At 54.2% G+C, this 24,520-nt stretch overlaps 1 protein-coding gene across 1 annotated transcript; it reads right to left on the bottom strand.

Moving 5' to 3' along the window:
* Positions 1–1,823: 1,823 nt before the first annotated feature.
* WNT9B (Wnt family member 9B) lies at positions 1,824–24,395 on the bottom strand. The gene is made up of 4 exons (XM_070560287.1): positions 24,257–24,395; positions 8,682–8,938; positions 6,976–7,241; positions 1,824–6,098 (listed from the first exon to the last, which is right to left on the bottom strand). Exons 1-4 carry the CDS (start codon positions 24,334–24,336, stop codon positions 5,625–5,627), a joined length of 1,077 nt encoding a protein of 358 aa, XP_070416388.1. The 5' UTR covers positions 24,337–24,395; the 3' UTR covers positions 1,824–5,624.
* Between the last annotated feature and the right edge of the window lie 125 nt (positions 24,396–24,520).

Below are 24,520 nucleotides of genomic sequence, written 5' to 3'. Positions count from 1 at the left end.
TCAGCCCACAGACGAGTCATCAATCACAAAGGAAAAAGCGCAACTTTACATCAGAGAGATGTGGTGGAAACCACCTCAACCAAGTGATGAAATTCAACATCACCGGTAATGTCGACAAAGCGACATCCCACGGCTCCTGACAGCGTGCACAGAGGAGGACACGCACCACCCCAGAGACTTCTTGCCAAAATGTGTAACCAGAATCTAATCACAAGACACAATCAGACACATCTCAATTGAGAGACATTCTACAAGACATCCAGCCTGAACCCTTCCAAGTGTCAGTGTCGTGAAAGCAAAGGAGGCAGGGAGACTATTCCGGACCAGAGGCGGCTAGAGTGACATGACGACAAAACACAATGCCTGATTCTTGAGCGGATCCTGGATCAGGAAAAGAAGTCATAAAGGACATTTCAAGGGGCAATTGGGAAAGTTCGAATAGGAAATGGGTGGTAGATAATATTGTGTCAATATTAAATCTCTTGGATGTGATGCTGGCCTTGTGGTTCTTTTGGAGAATGTTCTTGCTCTTAGGAGATGTGTGATAAAGTATTTAAGTATCTTGGTGTCTGCAATGTTCTTACAAATGGCTCAACAGAATAAATATGCATATACAGAGAGAGAGCGAATGTGGCCAAATGTTTTTAAAGAGGGAGGGGGGATACCATGGTCAAGGACACACCTAGTGGCTGTCCCAGTAAGTGCTGACCCCCAGGAAGAGTGGTGCAGCTAAGGGTGGAGAGGTCCCAGGGGCTGTTTGGGAGCTGGTTTGTGGGCAGGCTCAGGGAAAGGCTCCAACGGGGGTGGAGGGAGGCTGAAGGCAGTGTAGGGTAGAAAGAACATAGAGTTTGGAGGCAAAGACTCAGGTCTGCTGCCTACCTATGTGGCCTGCAGTGAGTCATTTAACTATTTTGTGCCTCAGTTTCCCCATCTGTTAAAAGGGAAGAAGGGTGCCTGCCTTGTGAGGCTCAAGTGAGGACACAGGTGAAAATGCCTTGGTACCCTGGAGCCTGTCACTGCGTGTGGACCCTTCTGTCACTACTCAGAACCAGCTGGTCTTCAGGCCTGGGGACACAGGGCAGAAGGGACATGCGAGGACAGGCATGCAGATGGAAATAAAGGTGTCCTCAGGGTCAGACTCAGGACCTCCCTCTGTTTCCTCCCTGGGGACCCCATGTGGATTCCAGCAGGGCTGAGGAACTGGGGCAGGGCAGGGACAAGCCCTCTCTGCTGCCCTTTGCTCAGAAGGGGCCTCCTTCCCCACCCAACCCCCAGGAGCAGCAGCTGGTTGAGGACATGCTCTTCCCAAAGCATGCTGGGAAGGCAGTGTGGCCAGAGGAGGGCCTCCAGGGCTGAAGCATAAATGGCCCCAACCATTGCGTGGCCGTGCCTCTCGTTTCTCCTGTGGGACCGTAAGTCCCCAAAGGCTCCTGCTGTGCCTTATTGTCCCCGTGTCCCCCAACCTGCATTGCTGGCCATAGGGTGAGGGCGCCAGAAATACTTATCCTCTCTGGGAGGGGACCCAGGCTCCAGCCCGGTCTGACTTGGTCTGTCACTTCTTCTAAGCCTCAGTTTACCCAGAATCCATAAACCGGGGTGATCCATCCCTGCCCTACTGACCTCTGGGTCTGGGGGAAGGCGGCAGTAAAGCAGGAAGAATCCACCCTTTGGAGGCCAGCAGCTCTGTGCTCCGACCTCAACACCACTGCTTGCTAGTGGAATTCAGGAGCCTTCACATCTCCCAACCTCCACTTCCTTAACCATAAGATGGGGTGGTCATGTCCAATGTGCAGGGTTATTGCAATAAATCGGGACAAAATAGGTACAAATAGCTGACGTGTCGTTTATTGGTTTAGTGTCTCTCTCCCCCCCGGGGTGTCAGCCCCACGAGACGGGGACTTGGTCTTGCTCACGGCTGCACCCCAGCACTCAGAGAGGTGCCCGGCGCTCAGCAGGAGCTCCCCAAATGATCGATGATTGAATGGGTGGACATAACAGGCACTGGATATGTGATAGCTCCCATTGTAATTCTAAAATGTGTTGAGACAAAAAGCATTTGACGTTCCTGGTTGTTGAGAAAGGAAACTCTGGAAAGCAAGAAACAATCTTCAGGGTTGGCACGAGTCTGTCTGTTGGTCTGTCTGCCAGGCAGTGGAGGATGCTAGGGAAGCTGAGCTCATCTGGACCAGGGGGCAGACACGACGTGCCCACCAGAGCCAGGCAGAAACATCCAAAGTGCGGTGGGCTGAGGAGGGAGGTACTTGGTAAACGGGGGAGCCCCGTGCATCCCGTCTGCTGGGGCTCCCTCTTGCCAGCTGACTGTGGCCCGGTGGGAATGCAGCCTCTGTGTGCCAGCGCAGCTGATTTTACAAGACAAGCCAGAAAGCCAATGGAAAATAATTCATTTTTAGAATAAAAACACAAACGAGAACAAACAAAACCCATTGGTGGGCTGGGAGGGGCCCTGTGATTAGCCTGACTCTCGGGCAGCATGGGCAGAAGGAGGGTGGGCCCGATGGTGGAGCATCTGGCATGCCCTCCACGGGGTCCTCGTCTCTCCAGGCCTCTCAGGGAGCTGCAGCCGCTGAGACCCAGGACTCCACATAGGGAAATGCTGATGTGCCGTCCAGATCCAAAAGGCCAGGGTCACACACAGCCAGGGAAGCAGCCACTTCCTTGGGTTCTTGAGCTCAGGGTGTGTCCAGGCTTTGGGGCTCCCAGGCTCAGAGTAAGTCAGCTCCCATGGTGCCTGGCCCACGCAGAAGTTCAGGAAATATCCATTGAACGAACCTCTCCAGTGTGACTTTGAGCACAGCCCTGCATCTCTCAGCCGCATCTGTGAAATGGGCACAGTAATGTGGCCCCACTGAACCCACAGGGATAGTGGGGGAAATTAAGTGAGATTAAGGGGACGAAAGTGTTTCTGAAGATCGAAAGTGCTTTACAAATGCAAGGTGTGGTCATCCTTGTTGTCATTATCATTATGAGCAAGACAGTTTTGCCAGAGCAGAAGGAGGAGCCTGGGACCTGGAAGAGCAGAGATTTTACAAAGACCACAAGGAGGAGCCAGATGGAGCCCACCAGGGCTCATGCACTGACGGCATGCTCGCTCACCAGCAATGAGACAGACCCGGTCACGGGACACAGTGCCATCTCCTCTCCGGTCACCTGGTGTCCAGGTCAGTGGGGACCCCAGTCAGGCCAGGCTGTATATCCCCAGACAGATGGCTTCCAGCAGAACACACAGACCCCACAGGTGCTGCCCATGGAATATAGAAACTATATAAATAACATAAATATTTTCTCATATATCTTAGCTATATAAATTATTCTTTCGCCCTAAATACTATATATGTGAGGTAGACAAAAAATACCCTGTGAGTGTTTCCCTTAAAGCTGTAGAAAGAGGAGTCAGTGGTCACTGGTCCCTAGGGGCCCCAGCAGGGCTGAGGTGAACCTCTGGGGGCAACTGGAAGAGAAAGGGGTGGGAGCAAGAAAGGAGAAGAGAGGGAGATGCTGGACAGGGAGGACCCCACAGCCCAAGCGGCCCTCAGAGCCTGTGCCCGTGCCATTGGCCTGGTTGGTGTTAGTGGCCAGCCACGGCCGCAGTCCCTCAGCTTCTGCCCTTTATCCTCCCGAACACCAGCCCTGCTGCCCACAGAGTTGGGATGCAGATGGTGTGTTTTGGGATCAGGCCCCCTCTTCCTGCCAGAGAGCCTAGGGCTGAGCCGGGGTGGAAGCAGAGCTGGGGTCTCAGAGGGGCAAGATGGATCAGCTGGCAGAGAGAAAGTCTCCACGCATTGGGGGAGTGGGAGAAACCAGAAAGCCAGCCCTCTCTCCTTTTTGCTCTTCCTGCAAAGTCAGTCCAGTGAGGGGCCTCAGGCCAGTCTGGCTTCTCATCACAGCCTCTGCGGTCAAGGATCCTTCCAGGATCTTGCAAGCTCATCCTGATCCACTGAAGACAGGGCAGCTCCTCCAGACCCTTGGTGGTCTCAGGCAGCCCCGGGGCTTCTTTCTGGGACTTGCACTGACAGTTTCTGAACATTCGGCTAATTCTGAAGTTTCCTGTTTCAGTAGAGGGTCAGCAACTCTGGGTTCAGGGAGAAAGGAAGCTGACAGAGGACGCAGCAGGACTGGCAAAGCAGCCAAAGTCTTCCCAAGGGAGGTCCCCTCCTCCTGGCATTGGGCCCTGTGCTGGGGAAGCATGCAGCCTCCAGCAAAGTGACCCCTGCAAGGTCTTGGTCCTGAATCAGAGAGGTATGTGCTGCTAAACAGGAACGCTCAGCCTGGCAGGTCCAAGGGGTGTGCACACCTGCATGTGTGCGTGTATTTGTGTGTGTGCCAGTTTCTCTCTCCTCCTCCCACACTGAGCCTTAGTTGGTAGAACTGGAAATGTCCACAGGATGAGAGGAAATTAGTAAAGTCACTTCTATTCTCAGGTAAGAGGCAAAGTGGGGGGCCATTAGTAAATGAAGGGGGCTCCCAAGGAGCCAGGCTTAGCAAAGACTTTCTCACGCCTTTAACTCCAGCCAGGGAAAAAACCCTTAATTAGATGAGCAGCTATCAGAGTAGAAATGTAATGAGAATCAGAACCATAAACAAACCCTCCTGTACACGAACTTCAGCTGTGTTGGGGCCACACAGGTGGACCCCAGCCATAAGCAGTTGACCAAAGCGGGCTCAAGGGGAGACTGAGAAACTGAGCTCCCCATGTCCCTGCCTGGCACCAGGGGGCTGTCACCCTCTCCTGGCCTGAGACTAAAGGTTATATGTCACAGGGAAAATGGGAGAGGTCACTGTCTCCCTGTGTAACCTCGGTGCACGATCTGCGCCCCACCCTGGGGACCGGCTCTCCCTACTGATCTGGCCTCCACAGGTGCTCTTACTGAGCAGGGCTGGGTGGGTGCCGATAACTCAGCTCTCAAGACCAGAATGAGGCCTCCACGCAGACATCTTTTAAAAACCAAATCAAGGACACAGGACTCCAGGGCACATATCTAACTCGGGTCCTCGCAAGCCCAAGCCTTCCTTTCTCCAAATCAACAGCTCCTCCCACCCAGCCTTCCGCCTTCTCTCTGACAGCCAAGCCACAGGGTAGTGAAGAGGTACAGCCCCAGGGCTCACTGCGACCTGAGCAGGGCCTGAGGGCTGGACTGACAGCCAGACTCCGTCCTTTGTTTCTGGTTGACACTGCCTCCTTGCACCTTCTTGGCCCAGAGCTTGCCTCCCGACATCTTGCTGCCTCTAGGCCACTCATCTCAGGAATCGAGATGGTGGGATGTCCCCTCTTTCCCCTCCAAACCCTCAGTTCTGCTCTCCTCTTGGTCTCCCTTATTTCCCTCCACATCCTTTCCAGTCTGCCCTCCTGCTCCAAGTCCTCAGCCAGGCTGGGGATCCTCAGGGTCAGGGGTGGGCCCGCACCTCTCTTTGCTGAGTGTTGAGGGAGGGAAAGGCTACTGAGGCCTGGTGGAGAGAGGAGTAGGTGTGCACTGGCACGTATGTCGGTGAGTGCATGCATGCTGTGTGTGCCTGCCCGGAGGGGCTGGCTGGACAGCTGGGTGGCTTCGAGGTGACCAGGTGCCACGGGAGGTCCTGGCTGCCAGCTGGCACACTGGGCAACAGGGCTAGTGCTTGCAGGTGTACACGAGCTCCTCCTGCACGCACTGCTGGCACTCCACATAGCAGCACCACTGCACCTGGCAGTGGCAGGAGAAGGCCACCAGGCGGCTCTGGGTGTCATAGCCCCGCCCGCAGCACAGGCTGCTGCAGCTGGCCTCCCGGGAGCACACCCTGCCCGCCGTGCCTGGCGAGTACTTGCTGGGCCGGCAGAAACTGGGTGAGTCCTCCATGTAGACAAGGTCCCCAGGCCGGGGGGCCAGGCCCTTGTTGGGGCTGCCCGGCCTGGCGGGTGCCCACAACTCCAGGCGGCCCAAGGCCTCATTGGTGGCACTGGACACCTTGACAGCTGAGTCGTAGCGCAGCTTCAGCACCTGGCCCATCTCGCGGAATGGGGACAGCTGCTTCCAGCAGGTGCGCACGGCGCAGGAGCCGGACACACCGTGGCACTTACACGTGGTCCTGAGGCCACTCTTCACGGCCTGCAAGGAGAGGCAGAATGGAGGTGCTGTCAGAGGTGGGGCCCACAGTATAAACCTGTCCCAGAGCGCTAGCCCCGGCAGGGGAATGTCAGGAGGATAGGAAAGAGACAGGGGCAGGCTCACAGGAGGGGGGCAAATAGGACTCAAGCTAGTCCACGTGGCACCTTTATGCACACTAGCCCAAGGCTCCCCTCCTGCTGGGCAGAGGCAGTCCTGTGCCAACGCGCATGCCTCTCTGAGAGCAATGTGAGCCGGGTCTCAGCCTCAGCTGCTCCCCTGGGCCCAGAGTCCTTGTGGAGTAGACAGCTTACACAACTGAATATAGCAGCCCTGGTTTATACCAACTCAGTGATGAGGACACAGAACACAATTCAATTTCCTAAAGAATTGGAGCACTAGCCTCTCTCAGCTTTCTCATCCCAATAGACCTGGATACTCTTTATCCTCCAGTCCTCCCACTGCTGTGTGACCTCAGCTAAGTCCCTCCCCTTCGCTGGCCTCTGTCTTCCCATTTGTACAATGGAGGAGGGGCAGGGGTTTTACCACATCAGTTTGCAAACAATGTTGGTTTCTAGGACCCGCAGGAAGGCCAGTCCTTGGAATGGAGACCCCTCTCCAAACATGTTCCCGCCTCACCAAGGCCTGGTCCCAAGCTGGTTCCCAGCCACTGATGATGCCCAAGACCCTTCCCTACTTCCTGGAACCTAGTAATGGTCCAGAGTAGATGCCCAAACACTGCTGGTTGAAGGAATGAGGTCCATCCTGGGACCACTCTGTGTGTGTGCTGGGGGCCAGGGCCAGTGCCTCCTGCAGACCCTGGTCCCCAGCCCTGCACTCTGGCTGGGCAGGGTTACGGGCCACCTGGGTATGTGCTCACCTTGATGCCCACGTGGGTGTTGTGGGCATCTGCCCGTGCCCGCAGGTCCTTGCTTCCTCTCTTGGGCCCCAGGAAGTTGCTCAGGAACTTGGTGCTGTACTTGAGGTTGTCGCCGCACACGCCCCACTGCCAGGCCTGCCGGCTCTCCAGGCCTGGAGAGTCATCGCAGGTGCAGCGCTCCATGCGCCCAGCGCTGCAGGCCCGGGCCAAAGTGTGCGTGAGGGCGGCCGAGGACACTGCATACAGGAAGGCTGTTTCCTTGAAACCTGGGCCGGGCACCGGGGGATCCGGGAGGGAGGAGGAGAGTGGGCTCAGAGGCTGCCAGCTGCCGTCCCAGGGCAGGAGGGGGCGGTGGGGATGCTAGCGGTGGTGAGCAGGACGAGGGGCATGTGAGCCTGAGGACACAGCTCGGGGCAGCCTCCCTGTCACCTGCACCATAAACTCAGGCTGCCAGTTACTGTTTCAATGGAACTTTCAAATTCGCTGTGGAGTATGTGCCCAGACTCCCAGGGCGGCAGGACAGGGCTTACTCCCTCTGCTGAACAGATAAGAACACTCCGATGCAAAAAGAAGTGACTCAGGCACCTGGCGATGGGCAAAGCTGGGCTAAACCACTGATAGTGTCTCCATGTAGACATGTGGGCAAGTTGGACCAACCCATTTCTGAGAACCCTGATCCCTGGAAATATGCCCTGTGGGCTTCCTGTGCTTCATGATGCCTCTCGAATGGCATTCTCTGCTACCTACTGTGGAGGAGACCCAGTGACAGAGTGACCTTGGGTCTCCTGCCTGATTTGTCCCAGACTGACCAGCCACCCACTTCCGGGACCATGGCAACTCTTGCACTGTGCTGGCATGGCCAAAGCTGGCCTCCCCCGTGAGCTCGGTGCCTCCTGCCTGCTCTCCAAGGTGCTGGGGTGCTGGGGTGCTGGTGACACTGGGGCGGGGCATTGCCCCAGACCCTCCACAGTCATGGAGAGCAGCTGGCCTGAAAGGGGGCTGGCTGCCCCTGTACACCACCACTGCTTTGTGTGAAAGCCCCTTGCTGCTGGGTGATAGAGTCATATGATGACCTGTTTTCCCTCCTAGGTTGTATGCTTTCCGAGGGCATACGGGGTCCTGTCCAGCTCTGTGCCTCCAGTGTCCAGCACAGTGCCTGGCTCTCTGTGAGCCTCGACAGATGCTTAGCAAATAGATGCCTGGGTGGGGGCATGGAAGGATACAGAGAGGGAGGGAGGGAGGCAGGACAGGAATGGAAGGGAAGCGGGGAAGGATGGTTCGATGGGTGTGAGGAACAAAGAAACAGGTGAATGAGTGAACAAATGAATTGGGCCTGTCTCATGTTATTTGGCCAACCGTTAACTGCCTTCCATGCTTATCTGCTCTTGCACCTTGTTGTGCATTTGTGTGTGTGTGGAGGAAGCTGAGGAAGAGGACTGAGGGACCAGCCATCTCATCTGTGGGCTCCTCCAGGATGAGCTATCCCTCCTCTTCTGTGTCTTCCTTGCTCCTTCATTCTCCAAAAAGGGGGAAAGGCTGGGTCTCATTAACTCCCGGGACTCTTCTCACTCAGGAGTCTTCTGGGTTCACAAGGGCAGTGTGGCCTGGGCACAGGTGCCAAGGGAACAGGAAGGGCAGCCTCGTGCCCAGCCCGCCTCCTCCCCAACCTCCTCTGCAGCCCCCTCCTCCCCAGCCCTTCTCCCTACCTCTCTTGAGCAGGGCCGTCCTCCCCTCCAGGCTGCAGTTCCAGCGCTCGTGGCGGAACTGGAACTGGCACTCGAGCAGGCTGAGGTGCGCGGCCTCCTGCAGCGTCTCCGCCAGGCCCGGCTCCCGTCGACAGAGCTGCTTCTGCCGGCGGGACAGCTTCAGCAGGTCACACTGCTTCAGGTGGGCCCCACCCTGCGCCGGGGCCGCGGCGGTGCCCAGCCCTGGGAAGGGCGTCAGGACCTCCCGCCCAGTCAGGCTAGAGAGGGCGAGAGGGGGGAGACCAGTGACCTTTAGGGGTTGTGACAGGGAAGACGAAGGATGACAATCCCTGTGGACATGGGGCAGGTGAGGAGAAGGGGGCCTTCTCAGAGGCTTCACTTACTGCCCTTCTGGGAGGGAGGCTGGCCCCATGGGGCTATGTCCCCATGTTACACAGTAGAAAACCAAGGTGCCTGTAACAGGGGCTAGTGCAGGATCTCAAACCCAAGTTTTCCAGACGCCAAAGTCTCTGCTCTTCTTACCCACCCTATTTCCCAAACCTGCCCAATCAGAAAAATCATCTGGGGTGCTTGTTAAAAATATGAACTCCCAGGATCCACACTGGGCAATTCTGATACGGGTGGCCTGGAGTGGGACCTGGGAATCTGTGTATCTACCACATTCCCTGGGCAGCTGGAATAGGGAAAGTTTGGGAAATAGTGCACATAGTATCTGCTGCTGCCCAGAGGAGAGAGCTGTATCCTGAGAGGGGACAGACAGACGGGTGTAGACAGCAGACTCCCAGCCAGTGTTCCTGATGCTCCTCTCTCCCTTACGTTATGTTGCCGCCCACTAATCCCATGCCAGCCGAACTCGCTTCCAAACTTCCCAGGTAGATCTTCAACCATCTGGCCACTCAGTGCCTGTTACACAGAGATGCCTGGGGAATACCCGTTTGGATGGAAGGAAGGAGGGAAGGAGCGAAGGAAGGGTAGGCGGGTGGACGGACTGACAGATGGGTGGATGAAGGGGAGGGAGCTGAATTTCCATCAGGCCATCAGCCCCAGACTTCTCATTCTACTCTATCCAAAGCCCATGGATTCTGGAGTCAGGCTGCCGGGTTCTAAGCCTGATGCCTCTTCCTAGCTGTGTAAACTTAAAGCCTTAGTTTTCCTCTGGAAAGTGAAGAGTGATCCTTTCTACCTCCCGGAGCTGCTGGGAGGGTCACATGAAAAGTACCAGTGCCTGGGACATGCTGGTTCACCTTCCTGCTAGCTGGAGTTTCTCAAAATTTCTTGCCCTTACAAGATGCTTCACTCTGTGACCTGGGCAGAGTCTTCTCTTTGTGCAGATCAGGAAACAAAGGTTTTATGAAGAGGCAGGGACTGGCCCGAGTCATACGGCAGATCAGCAGCAAGGTCGGGGCTAGGATTAGAACGCAGCTTTCCTCTCCCCACAAGTATGTGTAAGATGCTTTCCTAGTTCAAAATGTTTGCTGTCCCGTACCCCGGTGGCCCTCAGTGTGGGTGGAATACACGTCACTCTGGGACCCGGGCTGGAGGAAGCAGCCCCTTTCTGGAACATGCTGGCCTCATGGCCAAGGTAAAAGAGAAAAGGCGGAACCAGGTCATGTCTCTCAAGGCTCCTGCTTGGATGTGGCACTTGTCGCTCCTGCTCTTGTGCCCCCCGGCCAAGGTAAGCCCTGTGCCCAAGCCCTGAGTGTTCAGAGAGGCCCATGTCCCAAGGGCCATGGGCCTGGCTCTCCTGTTTGGAGTCACCTGCCCCAGCCAGGACATCTGACTGGATTCTCCACCCTGTCTGCCTGCCCCTGGGAGGGTGTGCATCCTGGCCAGGCCCCAGGTGCCCCCAGAAAGTGCCCATAGATTCCAAACCCATCAGGTGCAGTCAACCCAGTGTGGAGCATATCTCCGAAACCTCCGAGCAGAGACAGATGCTATCAGGCTCCTCCGGGCCCAGCCTGGCCCTGGGCTCCCCTCCCAGACAGGGTGAGGGCAGGGACCCATTAATCATTAATCTGGGGGCAAATGGGTAAATTTCCAGTCCACCAGGTCTACACCCAAACCCCTCCCTGCAGCCTCACAGGAAACCCTTCGAGCTTGACCCTTGGCAGGTCCAGAGCAGAATCCGATGTCAACTCCAGCTGAGGAGGCCCCACCTGACTGACTTCCAGTGTGGAGGGCAGCTCGGGGGCTGCAGTGAGCAAGGGGGCAGCAGCCATCCAGCCCCTTAGATGTCCTCCTCCCCACACCAGGGGCTGGTGTGAGGGGCAACTTCTGCTCACACAGTTCTTGTGTTTCATACCAGCTGATTGACACATGAGACAGCAGCAGAGAGGCATGGGAATTTTCGCCAACAGGGCTGCACATCCTTCAAGGCCTGTCTCAAATGCCATTTTAAGAACAATAGCTATTATTATATCATTATAGCTATATTATCTAATATATAATTTATATTATATCATCTATTACTTTTTGGGTGCTTCTTACTAAGCCCTGTAAATTACTATTGCAGATACCTGTTGGGTTGGCTGCCTACCTGTTCCTTCTATCTCCATGGTTACCATGTGGCCCCTGTTGGCCATTTTTTATATCACATGTGCTTGCTGCTCTGGCCTGTGGATTGGACCAATGAGGATCACATGACCCAAGCTGGGCCAATCAGTCCTTTCTCTGGGAATTTGGAATTTTAATTAAGAGAGCATACAGTTGCTTGCTCTCTGTTTCTTTCTTTGGGTGATTGGGCCTCTACCTCAGGAGATAAAAAGAGGAAGCTGGTCCAAAGAGAGAGAAAAAGAACAAATCAGACACATAGAGAGAAGCAGAGGTGAGAGTGGGAGGGAGAGTCTGAGGAGCTTTTCTGCCCCTGGCTCCGGCGTCTTCCTGAGGTCAGCTGCGTTCTTGCTGGAGACACTCCCATCTGGAGCACAGCGTCAAGGCTGGGAGCTGGTTTGTGTAACCAAGGGTGCTGTCCCTGATCACGACCTGCTGACAGCCATGGAGTACCAGCGTGCCCTAGGCTGCACTTGTGAGCCAGGCTCGACAAACACCCTTTCCCTCATCCACAGGCACCTGTTTTTTTTAATTTCATGTAATAGACCCTGTGATTGATGGCCCCAGGAGTCCAGTATAAAGTCGGTTAATTTTATTAGCGGTAATGACACTTAGTAGCGATTAATGGTCAGGAAAGGCAGCCAACCGCACAGAGGCCCCAGGCCACGCTGGGCCCTGGTCTGCCCAGGGCTGCTCTCAAAGAAGGCTCCTGGCCCTGCCTGGGGACCCCTGCGGGGCCAGAGAAGACAGCCCAGGGGCCTTCCAGGATTCAGTTTCCCTTTTATTTGTTTTCTGTGTTGCAGTTTGGGATCACATTTCCTTCGAAGAAATAGTGCCATGACATCAAATTTAGAAAACTTCTCAACTTATTTCCTTAAACAGTGCCAGTGAACTCTCATACACATGCCCACCCCTGGCATCTCCTGGGCAGGTTTCTCCTGGACCACAGAAGAATCCCAGTGCTGCATGTTCCAGTCTGTCCAGGGTCAGTGGGCACGATCCCCTCCCCTTGAAGAAACCATGCTCTCCAACACTCCAGGCCTGAGAACCCCACCCACCTGGCCCCAGGGACCACCAAACCCCTGAGAAGAAACAGAGTTCACCTTGGGACAATCGCTCACACCTGCTGGAGGGCAGGGACCCATGGACCTCAGGCCTCCAAGGTGGTTCTGGCCTGGGGAGTCTAGTCCCGGGTCTGCCTGCACTCACTGGTGACCTGGGACATGTCCGCTCCCCGGCTGAGCTCATTCCATCTAACAAATACACATTGACCAGCGGGAGCACGTGACCGGAGGCAGACAGGCTGGGTTCGAATCCTACCTCCACCCCTGACCAGTTGTGCTGCCTTGGGCAAGGCACTTCACCAACCCCCTAAAATGCAACCACAGTACCTGCCTCTCACAGGGGTGTGGCAAGGATTAAATGAGTTCACATCTCTAGGGCTCTTGGAACAGCGCCTGGTACATGGTAAGCTCCAGAGAAATGTCCTTATTAAGCTCCTGCCATGTGCCAGGTGTGTGCTGGGCGCTGGGAGGCGCTCCTGCCCTCAAGGAGCTCCCAGTCTGGAGGGAACTTGGGTTGGATTCAGGAGTACTCTAGACCCTCTGTGGCCCCAAGAAGCAGGGGATGCAGCCCAGCTCCCCAAGGAACAATCCATAGCTGCTCAGGGACCCAGATCAGAACTCCTAGCCCTATCTGGGTGAGTATCTTATCAGGGCCAGTCCTGTCCTGCCTGTAGTGGGAGGCCTTTGGGTGGGGAGGAGGCAGGAGAACGCTCCAGGGAGCACTCCCAGCTAGCCAGGGAGGACCTGGCAGGTGTCGGGCATTTCCCTTCACCTACGGGTGCCCCAGGTTCTGTTCTTTCACCCCTACCTCATCCTTGTTTCTGCTCGAGAGGGTCTGATGGCTCCAGAGGAGGCTGCCCCCAGGATGTGGGTGGGTGAGTGGGTGGGAAAAGCAGGATAAGGCTGGCGGTTCCCAGGGCACCAGGTAACGCCAGTGTGTCTGGACCCTTAGCTGGAGGGGCCAGGAGCTGTGCCTGGCACCAGGGCCCATGCCAATGGCAGGCAGCTGCCTGGGAACCAGGAAAGCCTTGCCCTGCCTGGAGCATTGGCCTTGGCCCTGCCAAACCCCATTAGATGCTCCCGATAACAGGCTTCCGCTGCAGGGCCATTTGCATGGTAAGTGCTCCCTTTGTGCTTTCATCTCAAGCATCTCAGTCCACCTCTCCAGGCCCTCACTAAAGCCCCTACACACACACACACACACACACACACACACACACACACACACACTCCCCACCCTCACCCCACACTCTCCACTACCCACCTCTCCCCAGCAGAGGAGAGTTAGAGAGGCCAGTGCCTGGCCCAGGAAGAGAGGGCGCATGGCTCCAGACAGTCCTTCTTCAGAGAGGGGGACCCCGCAACACCCACCCAGGGCTTCTCCCCCCTCCTCCCGTCATCTGAGGAGCCCCCAGGTTTATGCTGCTGACCAGCACATCCTTCCCTTCATCTCGCAGCCTCCTCTCTCCTCTGAGGACTCAATGGCACCTCACACCTCCTCCAAGAAGATGTCCTTAATGAGCAGCCCACTGAATCAGGCAGTTACCATCTCCTATCATACGCCAACTCCCCCCACACCCTCCTTCACTCACTCCTTCATTGCAATATAAATATAAAGGACTTCACTGAGCATCAGCTTCAGGCCAGGTCTCCCACAGCAGACTGAAATAAGGGAGACCACTCACTCTTCCCTCGCTGGGGTCCCCTCAGCCCCTCCTGGATCCAGCCTTCCTTTCCTCCCCTGCTCTTAACCTCAGGACCCACCTCGAGGACTGAATCTCGTCACCACCTCCCCCCAGAGCCCATGCCAAGCCTCGGCCCCCCACCACCGCTGGCTCAGAGAGAAAAGAGCCGGCCCAGCTGCAGGCTTTGTCTCTCCAAGAACAGCTCCACTTCCTGTTTCGCAGCCAAGATGGGCTGCCATGGAGGAGGATGGCATCGGGACGTGCGCTCACCAGATAAGTGGGCAGCAAGCAGCCCGCACAGCAAGCCTGCTTTGCATCTCAACAATCTCGGGTATTTCGAGCGCGTGGCTTGTGCAACATCTGTGGAGGAAATGCTGCCCCCGCCTCCCTCCTGTCTCTTTCCGTTGTCACTCAGGCTCAGGCTGGAGCTGAGGAGAGGAAGCCTTTGTCCCTGGCATGCATGGATTGGGTGGCACAGTGGCCATGGAGGGTACCAAAAGTCACTCCCGTGGGGAGGAATCCCTCCCCTCTACCAGTCTGGGATTCTGAACATCTCCCCCAGTTCCCTGCTGGGTCCGAATGCACGCCATTGGAATCATTACATTTTAGGGCTGGAGAAGTCCTTCAAGAGCACCCAGTCAGAGGATCTGCCCTGACGGCTCCTGGGAGGTGTCCCAGAGGCTTCTGGGGGAAGGCAGGAGGGCGAGAGGTTTGCCAAGTGAGCAGGTCTCTGCTTTAACCTGTCTGGTGCCCTAGGAGTTGGTGTAAGATTTATCATCCAAGGTCACCCGCTGAGTTAGTGGCAGGGCTGGGACTGTGCCCCGGGTCTTCTGACACCCTCTATAAGCCTGATGGTTTCTGCTTTCAGTTTCAGTGCTACACTTCAGGGAGGCAAAATCAATTGTCACCGCAGCAAACATCTAGGGCGACAGGAACACAAGACAGGTAGGAGGGAAGGAAGCCCAGTCAGGACTCTTCTGACCTCCCCGGAAGCCCAAGAGGTGGGCCCTCAGAAAGGGAGAGAAGGATCCTTTGTTTAAAAGGCTACTTTTTCCAGATATAAAACTCAGTCTCTTTTCAGCCAAACGTTGGAAATAAAACTTAGAGAAGTGGCCTGCCTATTCATACTAAAGTGTGAGAGTCTGATACAATGCCAGTGCCTGAGAACATGCTTTGCTAGATAGAAGGAAGATCAAAGGAGAGGTTCCAGTAGTATGAAGAGAGAGAGTGGAAGGGGGAGCCTGGGGTGATGAGGGGTGGGGCAGAGGCGAGAGCAGCTGAGAACAGACAGGCCTCCCCAGCTCTGGGCTCACAGGCCCAGCCCTCACCCGGGAGGAGCAGCTCAGGAGGCTCAGAAAGGCAAGCAGTCGCTGAGGCTGTATCTCTTTGAGGCCAGCGACACCCCTACCCAGCTCTGCCCCAACCATGGGATCCTGGCTCCTGGGTAACCGGTTAAGCTATTTAACCATGGTCAGTTGACCAACTAAGCAACTTGGCAAGCTCTTGAGTGGCCGCCCTCTTCCCCATGGACAGGCGGGCTCGGGCGGGGCTGTGGGCCCTGGAAGAGCCGGCCCCTGGGGCACTCCTCGTGCGCAACCTGTCTGGGACAAGGACAGCTCCTCGGTATGCAGGTTCTCTAGGCAGAGATGTCCCCTCTGTCCTCTCACAGGTCCGAGGGACAGCCCACACATCTCCACAGCCCTCCCCTCAGCTCCCGGAACCACTCCCTGAACACGAGTAGGGAGGGCCAGGTGGTCAGGCCAGCCCCAGGTGATGAGGAAGTTGTGAGCGGCTCCCTCCGGGATGGAGCGGGGTCCTCCAGAACAACTTCCCACCTTGGACCATCCTGGACACAGAGCCAGTCAGGGCCTTGGCAGAGGGCTCCTGCCCTCAGGCCAGTCTCCTCTTTGTCCTCTGCCATGGCCAGCTCAATCTAACCTCCCTGCCTTTCTTCACGCTGTAGTCCCTACCTGGGATGCCGTTTCCAGCCCCAAAACCCTCAGGGATCCCCTGGACTCTTATAGCCGCTTCCTTTTTCAACACTTGATTCAAAAATGCAGGGAATGGGAAAGGTGATCCTGAGGCCCCATCCAGCTCTAGCATGCTGTGATGCTTGCCTGCCTCCTCCAGGAAGCCCTCCTTACTTGCCATCCTCATCCCACTCTAATCATCCTTGTTCTTTGTCTTTTCCCACTTTTGTGGATATAGTACCATCAGGTCTACGTGGTTAGCACTTTCTTCTTCATCCTCAGGGCTGTACAGACAGTCTCTGCTGATGTCCTCCTGTCCCCAGCCTCCTTCTGATGCCCAGTGAGGACCAGCCAAGAACTTGGCCCAAGTCTTTCTTTAAAACTCAGCTTGTACAGCCTCTTGTGGCATCCGAGCTTTCTGGAGTTTCCCGCAGGTTCACAAACCTTTCTCTATAATTCCAAACTCCAGAAAGCTCGGACAACTACAGATCTTTTGTGTGGTTGTGGTGAACTCATATGGCAGCAAGTCCCAACCTGAACCAAGGTGAGAATATTCACAGTCTTTATTTAACCCAATGTGCAGATGTTTCATGCAAAAATAATACAGTGTCTGGTTGCGGGGTGCTGCCCTAGACCTTGCTAGGGAGGTTATGTTATACACAGTATGCATTATATTACCATTCCGAAAGCCAAAAAATTTTGAATTTTGAAGCACGTCTGTCCTCAAAGGGGTTGTAACTGTCAAGAAAGCAGACCTCCTCTGCTCTTGCCCTAAAACCAGTCTCTTTGGAATTTCCAGAACTGACTGAACTCTCCTGGCTCTTTGAGACTCCTCCTCATTCCCTCTTCAATCTTCTTCTCCGGTGAGGGGATCTGGGCTGCCCTGCCCCCAGCTCATCTCGGCCACCACCAGGATTCCCACGGAAGGCAGGTGTGGCTGACTTCTGGGGTCTGATGGGGACAAGCCTCTGCTCCCTGCTTTGCTCCCAGTTCCTGTCCTGACAGAGGCCATGTGGTGGCAAAGCAGCGGTACGTAAGAGAGCCGAGTGTGAGTGGATGAAAGAGCAAACGTGATGGGGCAGAGGGGGAGGTTCCGGGGGAGGGGAAGGGCCAGCAAAAGGGAGAGGGGACTGCCACCCAGACATTCACTGTGGACCAGGAGACGATGCCAGGGACTGTACAGGGACTCAGCCAACAGCAGGGTCCCAAGACCTCTGCCTACGGGGTGCTATGCATGAGTTGGAGACATGAACATATGAAAAACTAGATAACAAACCAAGAGTTTAAGACATGCAGTACAAGAGACACCTATGACGTACGCCAAGTGGAGGGTGTGGAGGACAGGGTGGAGGGCTCGGAGGGTCAGAGCTCCTGGGGGAGCAGGGAGGTAGAGGTTGGCTCTGGATTCTGACAGACTAGAACTCAAACCTCAGTGCTGCTGACTACTAACTGTGTGCCTTTGGGCAAGGCACTTGGCCTCTCTGAGCTTTTTCTTGACTCACCTGTAAGTAAAGATAATCATACCAGCACCTACCTCCTGGGCTGTCACAATAGTTAAATGAGACGATGCACATAAAGTACTAAGCACAGGAAGGATTCAACTTGTTGTGAATTGTACAATAACTGTATTAAGTGAAGGTGAAAAGAAGAAGGAACAGATGTCACCAAAGACACTCCTTAGCTTGGGGTGCTCTAAGACTAACCTAGACTTCTTGGGTTCCCTATATATGGATAGCATTGCAGCACTTTTATGCATATTTCTTTAACCCTCACAACATTAGGAGGTAGGGATTAGCTCATTTTATAGATGGGCAAACTGAGGTCAGAGCAGCTGATCTGCCCTGCATCACAGTCAGTACGTGGTTGATGGAGGATTTGAACTTGATTGTGTGACTCTAAGCCCAGTGCTCTTTACACTATAGCAGGGCCTTGGGCCATCTCCCACCCTGCTCAGGCTGATGCTGGGGTGGGAGTCTCCCTCCCAGCACAGGGCCCAGCTCCTCCTGAGCCCAACTTCTCCCTGAGCACAAAATCCTGAAGGCAGGAGCACTACTCTTCCTTAGGACATGCCACCCAGGAGTCGCCTGCTCCTCTTCCCTCCCCTCCTTTTTCCTCTCTTCAGCCTCAGAAACCCCACCACCATCCGTGGAAGAGGCTGGTTTGACCGTGAGCTCAACACTAGAGGCCAGCTCCTCGGGGAATTACAGCCTGGCCAGGGACAAGCCGGCCTAAATTCCTTCCCCAAACACAGTGATTCTTATCAGCGATGTTTGGCTTGCAATCCACCACCCCAAGGCAGTAAAATTTATTTCACCCGTCTTCGCTTCAACCCTGTTTGTCTCAAGACTCAATCGATTTCTAAAAATGTCATTTTTAAATAAAAACAATACCATCCAAATACATAAAACACTTAGGAATAGTTTTTTTTAAATATTTGCAAGACGTGTACACTCAAAATTACAAACCACTCCTGAAAGAAATTTCAAAAGCCCTAAATAGAGAGAGATTGCTGTTTATAAACCAGGAAACTCACGAGTGTTAGAATGTCAGTGTTCTATAAATTGATTTATAGATTCAGTGCAATTCCGACCCCTTTCCTGCAGATATTGATAAGTTGATACTAAAATTTATGTGGACATACAAAGAACCTAGAGTAGTCGAAACAATCTTGAAAAAAAAGGACAGTCAGAGAACCAATAGTCCTTGGTTTCAAGACTTATTAAACAGCGACAGTAATCAAGACAGTGTGGAAAAGGCACAGGATAAGCATACAGATTAATGGAACAGAATAGAGGCCCAGAAACAGGCCCTCCCGTGTTGGATCAATTAATTTGTAACAAAGATGACGATGGAGAAAAGGTCATCTTGTCAACAAGTGGTGCTGGAACAAGCGGATATCCACATGTAAAACAGTAAACTTTGACCTTTATCTCACACCATACACACAAATTAACTCAAAACGAATCATAGACCTAAGTGTAAAAAGGTAAAACGATAAAGCCTCTAGAGGAAAACATAGAAGGAAATCTGCCACCTCTGGTAGGTAGAGATCTCTTGGATAGGACACAAAAAAAGCACAATCCAGGGGCCAGCCCTGCGGCCTAGTGGTTAAGTTTGGCGTGCGCTGCTTTGGCGGCCTGGGTTCGTGGGTTTGGATCCTGGGCAGACCATACCACTTGTCAGCCATGCTGTGGCGGCATTCCACATACAAAATAGAGGAAGACTGGCAGAGATGTTAGCTCAGGACTAATCTTACTCAAGCAAAAAAAGAGGAAGATTGGCAATAGATGTTAGTGCAGGGTGAATCTTCCTCAGCAAGAAAATAGAAAGCACAAGCCATACAAGACAGAGTTGAAAAATTGCACTTCATCAAAATTTAAAACTTCTATTCTTCATAAGATATCATCAAGAAAATGAAAAGGGAAGCCACAGATGGGGATAAAATATTCCAAGTATTTTCTGACAAACTGCAAAATACATATAGAAGTCTTATAACTCAATATAATAACCCAATGAAAAAGATTTTTGAATGACCAATATGCACATGAAAAAATGTTCAACACACCATTCATCAATGGGAAAATGGAAATTAAAACCACAATGAGATACCAGTACATACCCACTAAAATCACCAAAGTTAAGACTGACAGTAGCCAACAAGAATAAGGAGTAATTGGAACTCTCGTAGATTACTGTGTAAAATGGTACGACCACTTTGGAATACTGTTTGGCTGTTTCTTATAAAGGTAAACATACAGGTACCATACGATCTAACAATCTAGTCCTAGATATTTATCCAAGAGAAAGAAATACATATGCCCACAAAAAGACACGTACCTGAATGTTTATCTGGAATAGCTGCCAACTGGAAACAATCCAAATGTCTATCAACTGGTGAATGAACAAACATTGTGGTACATCCATACAATGGAATACTACTCAGCGGTGAAAAGGAATGTGCTACAGATATAGGCAACAACATGGATGAATCTCACAAGCATTATTTGGAGCAAACGAGTTCAGACACAAAAGGCTATGTACCATGTGATTCTGTTATACGAACTCTACAATGGGCAAAACTAACCTATAGTGACAGAAAGCAGGGGCTGGTAGGGGAGGGTTGACTGCAGAGGAGCACAGGGATCCTTTGGGACAATGGAAATGTTCTGTATTGTAATGTAGTTGTGGTTACACAGGGGTGTGTGTCTGTTAAAACCCAAACTGTGCACTTACAATGCATGCATTCTACTGTATGTAACGTTGATTTGGAAAAAAATAAAATAAAGTTTGTTTTGCTTGTGCACAATGATGACACTTCCACAACTCAAGAAGATGGTTGGAAGCCCAGCAACTAGCAAGAGGGAGGTTACACTGAGCACTCAGTCTGTGTTAGGCACCTAATCAGGCCCTTTCATTCATTGTCTCAATTAAGCCTCATGCCAGCCTTTAGGGTGGAAATTATCATCCCCCAAAGCTCAGCAAGGTTAAGACATTTGCCCAAAGTCACACAGCTAGCAAGAGGTGAGGCCAAGATTCAAACTCAGGTCTAGCTGGCTCAAAAGCGTGTGCTTTCGTAAACTTCTCTGCACCATCCCTAGATAGGAAAGAAACCAACCAGCGCAGAGGTCGCACATTTAATAAGCAGCATCATAGTCAGCTATGACTTAAAAGTAGCATCTACAGGAACTATTTCCAGCTACAAAGCCCTTGGAATGACTTAACGCCTGGACTGGCTGACAAGGTCTGTCGTGCGCCCAGCTCGTCACATAATACAGTGAGTGTTCATTTATAAAACATCACGAAAGTTAATATTTGCAGAATTCCCAAGCCGTCCAAGCCAGAACATGAGCTCTTGAGGAGTCCTAGACCTCTAAGCCCGGACTAGCCTGTTAGGGAACATTAGGACCCCCAGGTGCTAAAGGCCCTGGAGGCAGTGACTTGACTGTGGGCAACACGGAGTGGTCCAGAGCCAGAACAAACCTGGGCCCCTGACCTCTGGTCCACCTCTCATCCCGCTGTCATCCCGCTGTCCTCTGGGAGCCCATCTGACACCACAGCAGGTCTCAACATCCCACTGCTCTCCATCCCACTGCTGAGGACCGAGGAGAATGGTGTGGCCTCATCCATCCCACTACAGCCAAGAGGGTCTGATAGAGTTAACCCAGCAGGGGATGGGGCTACCCTCCACCCACACCCCGCACCCCCGTGGGGACGACACAGCATTAGCTCTGGAGGCTCTCCTCTGCAGGGCAAGGAGCCAGCCTGGAGGCAGGCCCTGGTTTCTATCCTGCCTCTCCCACTAACTTGCTGTATGACATACGGTGAGTCACTGAACATTTCTGACCCTCGGTTTCCTTTTGGGAACTATTTACACCCATCCTATAGACCTCAAGAATGATCTGAGTGGGGCCGGCCTGGTGGAGCAGTGGTTAGGTTCACACATTCCACTTTGGCAGCCTGGGGTTCGCCGGGGTGGGATCCCGGGTGCAGACATGGCACTGCTTGGCAAGTGATGCTGTGGCAGGCATCCCACATATAAAGTAGAGGAAGATGGGGATGAATGTTAGCTCAGGGCCAATCTTCCTCAGCAAAAAGAGGAGGATTGGCAGCAGATGTTAGCTCAGGGCTAATCTTCCTCAAAAAAAAAAAAAAGTGATCTGAGGATCAGATGAGAGAGGGCCATATTGCAATACTAATTATTACGTTAATATCACTGTCAACAGAATGAGGCGCTAGGCTCATGCAAAAGCACCAGAAGCAGCTGTGCTCACTGTCGTTTGGGGATGATGGTTGCTTCCTATGAAAAATGGGAATACATGACCTGCTCGAAGCAGGGAGTTGGACCAGAGATCTATCAGGGGTCACTTCCAACTCTTAAGTCTATGATTCTATGATTTCAAAGACCCCAAGAAGATTGGCCTCACCTGCCCTCCTGATGTTCGAATTTTCTTTTATCAGGATGCCAAAACACTTCATCTTATAATAGAAATAAGATTTCAAATGCAAATGACCTGGAGAAAGGAAGAGCACATTGCCTCACATTCTCACTACAGCATGTATGACTGATAGAGATTTCTTCCAGAGAGCAAATTCTGATAGGGAGCTGGAAAACCTGGCCTGACTGAGTCACAGCAGGGTATCCTCAGTGAGAACTCAGTGAGACAGGCTGAATCCCGTCTGTTCTCTGAGACCAAACCCATGACAGCGCAAGGCCCCAATTTTAGCTTATTCTCTGCTTTACCAACTGGCATGGTGGTGGCCAGCGCTTCCCAGCTGGGCTCATGACCAAACTTAGGTGACCCGATACACGGCTCCAATACTCAGCCCTACCCCAGGCCTCATCCACCATCACCCTCTCATTTCCAAGGCTGCCCCGTTTTCACAGGCCTCCAGTTCTAATCCTGGGCACCCCTACAAACTCCTTTCCCTTCCAACCACATGAGCCAGGGTGGTCCAGGCCTCCTGGAGCCCCTCTCTTCCCACCCCACCTAGCCCCTGCTCCATCCTCAACCCCCAAACCCAAGCAAACAAAAGAATTGTGGAAATGAGCTGGTGTCCAAGATGATGCAGGTGCCATTTGTCCTCCTACTCTCCATTCCAGCTCAGAAACCCCTGTCAGGGCTGGGACATCAAGATACTGCACCTGGTCTCCTTAATCATCATCATCATCATCACTAGCATTAGTTGAGCATTGACTATGAGCTACACCCTGTTCTAAGAGCTTTACAATAACTAACTCACATAACCCTCATATGAAATAAGCACTATTAGCCTCATTTTACAAATGAGAAACCGAGGCACAGAGAGGCTAAGTGACCTGGCCAAGAGCACACAGCTAGCAAGTGGCAGGGTGGGGATCCACCTGATAGTCTGTGCCTAACCCTTATAGCCTCTCTGTGGAGGCAGCAGCAGTGCCTTCAAGCCTGAAATCATCAGGAAACAGACATGCGCGTGCCCTGCTCTGGGAGGGCATCCAGAGGTTCAGTCGCATAAAGTACAGCCCCTTCTGTGTACAAAAGGGGTGACTGAGGCCCAGAGAGGGAAGGTCTTCCCAGGTCACCAGCAAGCTGAGCTCAGAGCTAGGGTCTGGGATGACTGCCTCCCCCCATATATTTCAGGAGAGGCCATTGCCCACAGGCAAGGCATGCTTTAACCAGGGTCATGACCTGGAATTAGCCCACAGCCCTTACTCCAGCCTGCGCGGGACCTCAGACCCTGACATGCCCTCCCTGGCAGGTCCTGAAGAGCAGTCTCTGGCAGGTCACCTGCTTGCAGTTTTGTTTTGGTTTTTGTCTTTGCTGTAGTCAGACTATGAACCTCACCCTGATTTAGGGTGAATCTCACAAAGCGGTGCGCTTTACAGTAACAGACTGCATATTGGGAGCAGGCTTTGGGTGGAGGTCAGGAAATTGCCTTCGCACCCACGACCCCATCACCCACCCCAAGTCCCTGCAGTTCAGGGTCACAGAAGGAGGAACAATCGCCCTGTAACTTGCGCTCCAAACTCTCCCCGCTCCCACCCCTACTCTCTCCGCAGATGTGACCCCAGCTCTGCTCCTCCTTTCCCAATCACGTACACCGCCTCCCCTCCCGCTCTCTTCGTCATTCTGAGAGTTCACCCGACGCCAGGTCTGAGACGTGGTCGGGGTTTCACCAGCGGACGGTTCCCTGCCGCGTCTCCAGCGGACCCTCCCCACGGTCCGCAGGTTCCTCCATTCCCCTTGGATAGGCGCGATCCCCTCCCCGGGCCTCAGTAACAACCGCTTCCACCATCCACCCAGCCCTCCGGGTCTCCGCTCCGCCCGGCGAAGGCAGAGCGTGGGGAGGGAGCTCGAGGCAAGGACTGTGGCTGGACAGAGCCCAGGAGAGGGGCAGACGGGCACTGAGCGAGGATGCGGAGAGGGCATCAGAGCGCGGGAGGGACACCTGGACAGGCAGGGGTAGTGAGAGCCCGAGCGGACGGGGTCAGGGTCTAAGACGCATGTAGAGTCCGGGAGCTTGGGCTGGGAGGCGAGACCCGCGGAGCGAGCGGGATGAGGTCTCCGACACCGCGGGGTGAGAAAGGCGGCGGCGGAGGGGACCCGACATTCGGACGCTAGAAGATGCGATCGGGGCCAGGGAAGCCAGAGACGGAGCTCGGGGCGCGAAGTCGGACCGCGAGGTGGGGCCGGGCGCCCAGGGACTAAGGTCTGAGTTCGAGATCCCGCGGGGTTGGGGCCAGCGGGAGGGAAAAGTTGGCCCTGCTGCGGCCGGAGGAGGGGGACGCAGGCTGCGGGGGCTCGGCCGGGGGCGCGGCGGGCACTGACCCGAAGTAGGCGGCGGCGGCGGCGGCGGGCAGCGCCAGCAGGCAGAGCGCGGCCAGGGCCAGCGCGGGCGGGGGGCGCATGGTGCCGGCGGCGCGGCGCCCTCTCGCATCTCCTTGCGCCGCTCAGCGCTCGCAGCGCCGCCACCAGCCGCCCGCGGGGCTTTAAACCCGGGCGGGGCGGAGCGCGCTCGGGGGGAGCGAGCGGCGCTGACGGCACCCCCGGGCGGCGAGCCCCCCGCCCCATTGGCCCCGCCGGCCTCGCCCC

Source organism: Equus przewalskii, chromosome 10 (assembly GCF_037783145.1).
Source record: "Equus przewalskii isolate Varuska chromosome 10, EquPr2, whole genome shotgun sequence".
In the NCBI taxonomy this organism is placed as follows: Eukaryota; Metazoa; Chordata; class Mammalia; order Perissodactyla; family Equidae; genus Equus; species Equus przewalskii.
This window is presented reverse-complemented; position numbering and strand designations above follow the sequence as displayed.